Source organism: Pongo pygmaeus, chromosome 10 (genome assembly GCF_028885625.2).
Source record: "Pongo pygmaeus isolate AG05252 chromosome 10, NHGRI_mPonPyg2-v2.0_pri, whole genome shotgun sequence".
NCBI classification, from domain to species: Eukaryota; Metazoa; Chordata; class Mammalia; order Primates; family Hominidae; genus Pongo; species Pongo pygmaeus.
This window is the reverse complement of record NC_072383.2, coordinates 53269231-53279904: the sequence shown is the minus strand read 5'-3', so window position 1 is coordinate 53279904 and position 10674 is coordinate 53269231. Positions and strand designations below refer to the sequence as shown.

General features: G+C 39.0%; 1 protein-coding gene across 1 annotated transcript; it reads right to left on the bottom strand.

Moving 5' to 3' along the window:
• Window positions 1-9059: 9059 nt before the first annotated feature.
• LOC129010432 (olfactory receptor 6C2-like) lies at window positions 9060-9998 on the bottom strand. The gene has a single exon (XM_054444641.1). The coding sequence runs from the start codon at window positions 9996-9998 to the stop codon at window positions 9060-9062; it is 939 nt and encodes a 312-aa protein (XP_054300616.1).
• Window positions 9999-10674: the final 676 nt, after the last annotated feature.

Sequence of the window (10674 nt, the reverse complement as noted above, 5' to 3'; positions counted from 1 at the left end):
CCACAAAAACACTTAATTACGTAGCTCACTGGCATGATAAAGCAGTTGCTTATTATGTAGGCTTATATGCAATCAAGCCTACATAACAATAAGCTCACAACATGATGACAGGATCAAATCCTTACTTTATCAATATTGACCTTGAATGTAAATGGGCCAAATGCCCCACTTAAGAGGCATAGAGTGGCAAGTTGGATAAAGAAGCAAGACCTAATTGCTGACTTCAAGAGACCTATCTCACATGTAATAACACCCATAGGCCCAAAGTAAAGGGATGGAGAAAGATCTATCTTGCAAACAAAAAACACAAAAGAGCAAAGGTTGCTATTCTTATATCAGATAAAGCAGACTTCAAACCAACAATGATCAAAAAAGACAAAGAAGGACATTTCATAATGATAAAGGGTTCAATTCAACAAGAAGACTTAACTATCCTAAGTATATGTGCATCCAACTTTGGAGCACCTAGATTCATAAAACAAGTCTTAAGAGAACTATGAAATGCCTTAGATAAATACACAATAATAGTGGGAGATGTCAACACCCCACTGACAACGTAAGACAAATCATTAAGGCAAAAACCTGAGAAATTCTGAATGTAAACTCAATGCTTGGCCAATTGGACCTAATAGACATCTACAGAATACTCCACTGAACAACAGTAGAATACACATTCTTCTCATCTACACATGGGACATATTTTAAGATTGACCACATGCTTGGCCATAAACCAAGCACATGTACCCCTTGAACATAAAAGTCAGAAAAAAAAGCATGAGTTAGGAAATTCCTGATGCTCTTTTTTTTTTAATCATGATTCTAGATAAACAAGATATGACCCTAAAATCATGTTCATCTAAAGCCTCTCCCCATACTACACTTTTTGGGGAAATAGTTCCAGTGATGTAAATAAAATTAAGTCTAAAAGACATTCCTTTTAGATGAGCTTGATTTATATTAATTCACTACTTCCCATAATGTCCTTGACTTCATAAGATCAACAAAAGCTTTCAAGTTACTCACTCAGATATTTATTTGTTTTTTCTAGGTTGTTCTGGGACCCAAATGCGAATACCTTGAGTGATGGGAAGGATTTCAGGTTGTGATTTTGTGGAGTAGAAGGGAGAGTCTGTTAATTTTTCTATTCTGAGGGAGTAACTTTGTGATTTCCTTCTTGGTCTGTCAGTGAAGACACAATGAAGAAGTCATATCAACCTTACTTGATGACTCCAGGCAAAATTACCCTATTGTTCTCAATATATTTTGTCTTTGGAAGTGACTTAAAAGCTTAATTAAATTTTTTTGGTTCTTGGCATGTCTCTCCAAAGGGACAAAGATGTATAGTTTGGACATCTGAATCATTTTCACTCAAAAGATAGGGAGTCTAAGGCTCAGGGAGAGCAGTGAGTTTCAAACTCATAGATATTGGCAGTGCAAGAACAGCATACACCATGTAGGAAATTTTTTAGACCTCTGCACTGGAATTTATTTTTTCTCCCAGAGGCTTTTCTGTTATTGACTTCTAATTTAATTACATTGTGGTCAGATAACATACTTTGTATGACTTAAATCCTTTAAACTTATTGAGACTCATTTTATTGCCCGGAATATAAACTATCTGGGCAAATATTTTACATGCGTTTAAAACAATAATATTTTGCTGTTTTCTAGGGGTGAGTGTTCTACAAAGGTCAAATTAGTTAACAGCATTGTTCAAATCTTATCTATCCTAACATATTCTGTCTGCTTGTTCTGTAAATTATTGGGAAATGGGTATGAAAAACTCTAACGGTAGATTTGTCTATTTCTCCTTGCAGTTCTATTAGTTTTTGCTTCACATTTTTTGACTACTAAAAATACAATGTATTAGAATAAATGATAGTACTTCATTACCATTATAAAGGAGTTTTATTATTGAAGAAAATTATCATGTGACTGGCAAGTTCTTCAGGATAAAACAATTTAGGGCTGAAATAAGTTATTTTAATCTGTCACCCTGTTTCAAAAAGAGCCTCATTATACAGCTTTCTGGCTAGATCTATGGTAACCCTATTTTAGAGACTTCTTAAAGGTTATTGTGAAGTTAGTTTTTGGGGGTAGGGGTGTGGAAAATCACCCTCACAGCTTTTACTGTGCATTCCAAATAAACAGCTGTTCTCTGAATGCAGTTGCCCAAATCCAATGCCTGAAATCTTTCCCACAGTGGACTGACTCTCATTCCTGACAGATTTCTAAATATCTTATAGAAGTATCAGAAAAAGATGTCAAGCAACCCTTTGAAACATCCTCCTCAACATTCGACACTTATCACTTGCCTCAGACACCCAGGCATCACTCACAGCCTCTCCTGAAATCTCCCTGAGGGCCACAACCTCTACCTGCTTCCCCTATCCTTGCAATCACCTCTCCCTCAGATTACTGCCCCAAAGTCCAGACTGCTTCTTAGGCCTCCAGTTAATCTTTGCTGCAGCCAGAGGGTTGTTTCTAAAACCTGAATGTCCTCAGAGCCCTCCTCAGCAGGAATTCTTCAGTGGTTCCCCCTCATCTGTCAATACAATTTCAACCCCTTGGCATGGCAGATGAGTCCCTTCTTGTTCTAACCCAGTGATTCTCAACTCCAGGTGTTTACAGAAACAGCTGGGGTGCTTCTGAGTCTGGTTCTTGCAGTCTAAGGCATGCAGTCAGTGTGGAGAACCAATGATTACAGGTCCTTCTGTTGACTCCAAGCACTACTGTTGCAGATCACTCCCCGAAAAGCCACCCAGTGTGGGTTTGGAGCCTTGTAGATTATTCCTGTGGCCAGAGGTACTCTGTCTCTTTTCAGCATCTTACTTTTCTCTCTGGACATGATGGCAGAGATGCACCTTTTGCCCTGTGGGACCCCAAACCCTAAGACTTGCTCCACAGCACAGTTATGACACCACCTTGACTGAACTCCTACATCTCTCCCTTTTCTTTTTTTTTTGCATCAGGTTTTGTTGATTGAAAAGTATAGATGTGTGCAGCAACAGGTTTTTCAGGCATAGTGGTCACTGCTTGTATTTCAGCTTTGCACCCTGGAATTAGTAAGTAACATAGACAAACATGAGTATAATGAGTAACATTCTTTTCCAATTAAAGAGTGACATGTAGTGTTACTTGGCATCTCAGTCCAATGTGTACTGTTACTAAGAAACCCCACTGCGGGTATGTTAATACCTCCTAGCCAAGCAGTCGTGTTGTTAGAAGCTGGGAAGGGGGTGTTTGTCTAAGTAACAGTGTGGAAGAAAGGCAGATTTAGAAGATGGTTTAATAGAGTGTAGTAGGTACTGATTGCAGGCTAGTGAGAGAATTAAAAAAGGTTAATAAAGCATAGCAAGGAACAAATTATCTGGGGAGAATGGTGTCTGTGTCCAGAGTGGGATTTGCTCAGCCTCCTGAGTTGTCTTCAGCATTCTGTCCAGAGCCTGTGTTGTCAAAGGAAGCTGCATCATTTGGGGCTGTAGGTTCTGCAGGGTCATTTCCTTTATTTCTGATACTGGGTTGGTTCTTAGCCATGCTATGGTAAGGTTTGATGCATTACACTGGAATCCAAAGAGGACCTGAGGGGGTGTGAACACAAGCATATTCTCTTCCCCATGTTAATTCATTTGGAACACACCATACATTACTGTTTACATCTTTCTATAAAACTGCAGGTTTTATGTCTTGAGAGGTTTTAGCAAAATGCTTTTCTATAGCTGATTGAAACTTATCATTTAAATTTAAAAAATTAAGGGTAAATAGGCTTATGCCAATAGTGTTGCAGGGTCCTTACTCATATTCCCCCTTTTTTGTTTTCTGAGCATATTTTTAAGAGTGGAATGGACATGTTCTATTATGGCCTGTCCTTGGGGGTTATACAGGATGCCTGTGGAATGTGAGATACTCCATGTGTGACAAAATTGTTGAAATCATGAACTGGCATAAGCCAGACCATTGTTGGTTTTAATTTTTGTGGGCCACCCCAATAAACTCAAAAGTTAAGAAAAGATGTTTAATAACATCGAGTGGACTCTCCAGGAAGAGTATGTGTGCTAATTAGGTGAGAATTGGTATCAGTGAATAAATGCACATATCTAAGTTTTCCAAATTCAGGGATGTGTGTAACATCTGTTTTCCATAACTGATTAGGTTCTAGTCCTCTAGGGTTAACACTTGTTGAAGGAGGGGACATGCCTGTGAGCTGGCAATCTGGGTATTGTAAAATAATTTGTTTAGCTAGTCTTCGGGCATGTTGAAATTGTTTAAATAAGTTTCTTCAATTTTGGTGGAAGAATTGATGCAATTGGATGGCTTGGTCAAGCAGTGACATCATAACCTGTAGGTCTGCTTGATTATTGCCATGAACTAGTGGGCCAGGCAGTGAGCTGTGGGCTTGAATATGTGTGACAAAAATAGGATGTGTATATTGATCCAGCAATGCTGAAGTCAAAGAAAAAGTGCACACAGGGTGGGCTTGAGAGTAGACTTAATGAGGGCTGTGTCAAGGTTCTGCAATAAATAGAGTAAGCAGGGTCACTAACAACATTGATGGGCTGAGTGGAAAAGGTCTCCAAGGCCAATATTAAGGCTCCAACCTGAGTTCTCTGAGTACTAATAAATCCAGAATGAGTGAGGGAATTATGCAGTCTCCACCAGATAGCCGCTTTTCCATTTTTACCAGAGCCATCAGTAAAAAGCATTAGGCATGGGGGAGTGAACTATTTTTGCAGGCACAACTACAGGAGTACAAGATAAGAACTGAAGTAGTTTATCAGCAGGAAGGACATGCTCTATATAGTGTGTGTAATCAGAGAGTGCTATCTGAACATCTAGAGATAGTGGTAATACTGCTTCAAATTGCTTTTTACTCAAAAGAATTCTGATGACATCAAGGTCATAACCTAGCAACAGATTGCATCATCTCTGGCCTGAATAAATGACTTTACTAACTAGCTGGATATAGGGAGATAGAGTTTTAGTTCTGGTATGTGAGCAAAAACCCATTCTAGGAAGCATAGCCCTGTGGCCATCTGTCCTATTAATCCTGTTGGGGAATGTTTAGTAGGAAAAACAAACAATTGAACTGAATATTTTGGGTCTGTGTGATCTAGGTGTCTCTGAGGAACATCTTGCTCTATTTCCTCAATTTCCCTTTTTGCTGCAGGAGTTAAATGCCTGGGAGAGTTTAGGGCTGTATTGCCCTTTAGCATAGAAAACAGATTTTGTAACTTAGTAGTAGTTATGCCCAAGGTGGGGCGAAGCCTATTAATATCACCTGGTAATTTTGGATAATCATTTAAGGTGTGTAAGTTGCTAGTATTTAATTTAAACTTTTGAGGTCTTACTGACCAGGAAGTTAGTATGTATCCAAGATATTTCCAAGGGGAGGACAATTATACTTTTTTAGGTGCTGTGATTAAACCTCTTATCTCTGTATTCTTTATGACAGAGGCATATAAACTTAAAAGTACTGGCTTCATTGGGGCTGCTAGTAAAATATCATCCATAAAATGAATCATCTTGCAATTAGGAAATTCTTTTCTACTGGGGAGCAAAGCCTGATCTACATGATACCGACACAAGGTAGGACTGTTCAGCATTCCTTGAGGAAGCACTTTCCAGTGAAATTGGTGAGCTGGTCTTTCATTGTTGATAGATAGTATTGTAAATGTAAATTTTTCTCTGTCCTGTTCTGCAAGGGGAATAGTATAAAAACAGTCTGTTAAGTCAATAACAACTATAGGCCAATCTTGAAGAATCACTAAAGGGATGGGAGGCCCTGTTGAAGGGGCCCCATAGGTTGCAAATTAGCATTGATAGCCCATAAGCTGTGCAAAAGTCTTCCATTTGCCAGATCTTTTGGGAATGATGGAAATAGGTGAATTCCAAGGGTTTTTTGATGGTTCTATATGGCTGGCTTTTAATTGCTCTTTGACCAATTCATGGGCTCTTTGTAATTTCTCTCCCTTTAAAGGCCACTGTTCTACCCAAATTGGATCTTGAGAGAGCCACATCAGGGGAAGGGGAGGGCTAATAACAGTGGCCATTATTAGAAAGAGATTTGCAGAGTGACCTCAATTAACCCTCTTGTAAATGGGCTAGCAGCTCCATTTTCTCTAATGGTTTTTCTTATCTCTTTATAATCTTCAAAAGAAATGGGTTCATACACTGATTGCCTTGTCAATCTTGCATTACTGGACAGGCTAAGAGCTCCCTTTCTAATGCCACTTGCCTAAGACAGGGTCCCATAGCTGTAGCGTATCCCTTGTCTTTTTCTCAATTTATTGGAGGAGGGGGCTCAGGAAAAACCTCCATTTCCTGTTTGTTATTTTTGCCTGTTAATGGCGGGGCTGAGGGAGAAGAAGATGGTAAGGTTGATGACAGTTCCTCCTCTCTTTCCTTTTAAGGCTTTTCTGTGTAGAGCAGGACCAAAGCAGCCCTAACTAAAGCCCTTAACATTAGAGATGTTACTGAAACCTATTGCCCTTGTGCATGATGTTGTTTAAGATTTCTCCCTACTTGTTCCCAGAGCTCTATGTCTAGCATACCTTCTTCCAGGAACCATGGGTTATGGGAAACAACAGTTTGCATTAGGTCCCTTAAGTGAGCCTGTGAAACCAAGTCTCCACTAGCTTTAAGCAGCTGTTTCAATATTTTACATACTGTTGCTGTTGAGCTGATAACTATTGTTCCATGATGAAACTCTAGCATGAACAATTCCCTCAAACTTGGAAATCCCCAGTGGCACCAATGACTTACTGACTTACTGACTGCCCAGTCTCTTCACCTTCATTTTTGAGGGTTCTATCATGATCTGTTGCAGTGTTCCTCACATGGGGCACCACTTGCCGAGTCTGTCCTGCAGACTCTGGCTGAGTGATGGATGAAAGGAGTACTCAGACACAGGTGTCCAGTGAAAGAGTGAGCTAGGGGACTGCTGGCACTAGGGGCTGAAGAGAGTTAGTTAGCAGCAGCCTCCCTAAGCTGGAGATGCTCGCATTTATTTAGTACAGATTTAATGACAATGCTTGAAGCAAACACAATTTGTGGGTAATTAACATTGTTGATCTCCTGAATAGAGAGCAGTCCCGCATGCAAATGATCAAAAGTTAGTTTCTGGAGACAGGAGTACACAAATTGATCTAGATAAGTTTCTTTACATTGCCTTGTTATTTAACCCTTTGCTCTTGAGAGAATTTAACTGCCTTCAGTAAATTCTCTTAGGAAGCTTTTGCAAAACCTTCCAGCCTTCCAAGAAGGTTTTCATCTTTCCCTATAATTTTTATAACTTTTCCCACCACCCTGACCAAACTCCTACAGCCAACATGGTGAAATCCTGTCTCTACGAAAAATAAAACATTAGCTGGGTGTGGTGGCACATGCCTGTAGTCCCAGGTACTCAGGAGGCTGATGCAGGAGAATCGCTTGGACCTGGGAGGCAGAGGTTGCAGTGAGCCAAGATCATGCCACTGCACTCCAGCCTGGTGACAGAGCAAGATTCTGTCTCAAAAAAAAAAAAAAAAAGACCCCTATATCCATACTCTGGCCATGACCTTGTATGAACAATTGTAAATACGATCAAAATATAGAATACATTTGAGCAACTAGATGTTGTTTAATAAACATAGTAGTCGTATATGTACTGTGAAAGCATAAAACTTTATTTTCACAATTTCAGAAAATGAAAACAATGAAAAAACTGTTTTTTACTATTTAATACAATTCCAATTATTTGACCAAAGTTATCTGCATAACTGTTACCTGTTTTTCTTTCTCTTTCTCTCTTCTGTAGGTCCATCTGGTTTTTCACACTTTGCCTGGATCTTATCTTCAGCAGTCAGCCTATGCTAAGTAACCACATGAACCCTACAGTGTCCTTCCCAAATTGTGGACCTTTTTGATATGTGGTCAATCCTCACAATCTCTAGCATTCTTCTTAAATGAAGGGATGATGTAAGTATAGATAGCTAGAGAACTTACTCAGCCATGATATAGTGATCCTGTCTGTAAATTCAGGGCTTGTTTTCCTTAAGCTTATGTCTAAACACCATCTATGGCAATATAATTGGAAGCCTTGTTCTTTCTCTTCTGCACTCACAGCATATTTCAGGACTCAGTGCACCCAAATAATTCCTAGAATGGCCAGTATAAACATTTTTGAGGTTAAGTCAGTTTGAAGGGAAAATGTAATTATCTATACTGATTTTGAAGTTGCTCCATTAGTTCTTTCTACTCATTCTTGAAAAATGGACATTTTAAAATGAGAAGGAGAGCTCTTGAGCAAACAGTTTTTTTTTTTACCTCACTATTTAAATTTTAGTGAAGAATCTTTAATTACTCTCCAACAATTGGGGGTTATATATTGAAGTATTCCCAACAAGTGAGAAATTGTTTCTGGGTGTTTAGATTCCACATCAGGAGAAGGCTAAATGGCCAAAAATACAACTTTTATTTATTTACATTTATTTTCTATGACATTAGGTGTTTTACACATCAAATCTCTGGAGCATATGATTGTTGAATAAATTATTCTGAATAACATAAACTTAGAAGGAGAGGTAAATTGCTTGATTTTTGTCTTCTGGATTACAGGAGAAAAGTGTTCCCTCCTAGGAGAGAAATTACCTTGATGAAGCTATAGAATAAAAATAAACCACACATTTGACAAATTCATTAATGTTGCTCATGGGTTATTCAGATTTAAATTTAATTTAACCAAACCTCAAAAAAATTAGTGGCTTCAGCCGGGGGCGGTGGCTCATGCCTGTAATCCCAGCACTTTGGGAGGCCAAGGTGGGTGGATCATGAGGTCAGGAGATCGAGACCATCCTGGCTAACACGGTGAAACCCCGTCTCTACTAAAAATACAAAAAAATTAGCTGGGTGTGGTGGTGGACACCTGTAGTCCCAGCTACTTGGGAGGCTGAGGCAGAAGAATGGTGTGAACCCGAGAGGCAGGGCTTGCAGTGAGCTAAGATCATGCCACTGCACTCCAGCCTGGGTGACAGAGCGAGACTCCATCTCAAAAAAAAAAAAAAAAAAAAATTAGTGGCTTCTTACTTCTTCGTCAGAAATGCAATCCGTTTGACTGCATCTTTGAAGGCATCTTTCACCTGTTTCTTTCGAAGTGTATAAATGAATGGGTTAAGCAAAGGGGCAACTGAAGTAATGAGCATAGAAACCACCTTGTTAATGGCCACTCCTTCCTTTGCTGAAGGTTTGATGTAAATGAAGATGCAGCTACCATAGGTGATGGAAACAACAATCATATGGGAAGAGCATGTAGAGAAAGCCTTTTTCCTTTGTTGAACAGAAGAGAATTTTAGAATGGTCTTGATGATGTATGTATAGGAGAGGACTACACATACTAGGGTAATAATGAGTGTCAGCATGGCAAAACTTAAGACAATTCTCTCTATAAACACTGTGTCTGAGCAGGTTATCTGTAGAATGGGAGATGCATCACAGCCAAAATGATCAATCACATTCGAGTCACAGAATTCCAGCTGGAGGCCTATGCCAAGAGGTGGGATGATGATCAACAGGCCAGAAAACCAGCAGCAGAGAATGAATGTAGTGCAGGCTCTGTTGTTCATGATGGTTGTGTAATGCAGAGGCTTACAAGTGGCTACATAGCAGTCATAGGACATGGCAGCAAGGAGAAAAAATTCCGTTGCTGCAAAAAGGACAACAAAAAATAATTGGGTGGCACAAACATTATAGGTAACAGTATTATCTCCAGTTGTCAGGGTGTATAGAAATCTGGGAATACAGACAGTTGTGAATGAGACTTCTAAGAAAGAGAAATTTTGGAGAAAAAAATACATGGGTGTTTTAAGGCAGGAATCCAAAAGTGTCAGGGTGATAATGGTGAGATTCCCAGCCACACTAAATATATAGGTGAGAAACAAAAATATGAAAAGCACAACTTGTAGTTTTGGGTCATCTGTCAATCCCAGCAGAATGAATGTTGTTATTGCTGTATGATTTCTCATCACTGACTTGTTCCAAGTCAAGAGCGATTGGACCTGAAGAGGGAAGTGCTGTAAGAAGCTGGGATTGGAACCTGAATGAAAACATCCTATCAAAGCAGTTCACAAGCACTTAAACTTCTGTTACTTGATAATCAATTTGTTAACGTAGTTGTGCCATAGGCATCTTACCAGGAGGCTTCTATGGGAAATATCTAATATAGATCTTATGCTTATAATTATCTGATTAGAAATCATATTTATAAAGATTTTAAATAAAAACAAAACATAAATCATAGGTCTGGTATGTGGTTTCTCAACAATATTGCCTTGAGGTGCAAATTTATTTGCTCTTATCCTGAAAGAAATTATGACAATTTTGAAGTTTTCCCTCTCTTATTCTCATTTTTCTTTGCTTTCCCCCACCATACTAAAATGCTTCATTTCCAAAACCAAGGAGGATCTGTTAATTAGTACTTTATTTTGATCATTTTATGCTGTTATGATGAATTTTAACAGCAGCACATTGATTCAAAAGCATTAGTTCTGCTATTTGCACTTCAAATGATTTCTAAATAAGGAGACAAAAGTTTAAAATGCAAAGGTGTATCCTTGTTTTGTTGTTCTTATTTTTGGATGAATGAAAGTATTTCTAAGCCAACTTGAGGACTGTTTAGACAGAGGGCTCCTGGACCCTCTG

Bases quoted from the DNA above. Each gene is read 5' to 3' on its own strand.
- LOC129010432 (XM_054444641.1), bottom strand. From the start codon at position 9,998: ATGAGAAATCATACAGCAATAACAACATTCATTCTGCTGGGATTGACA.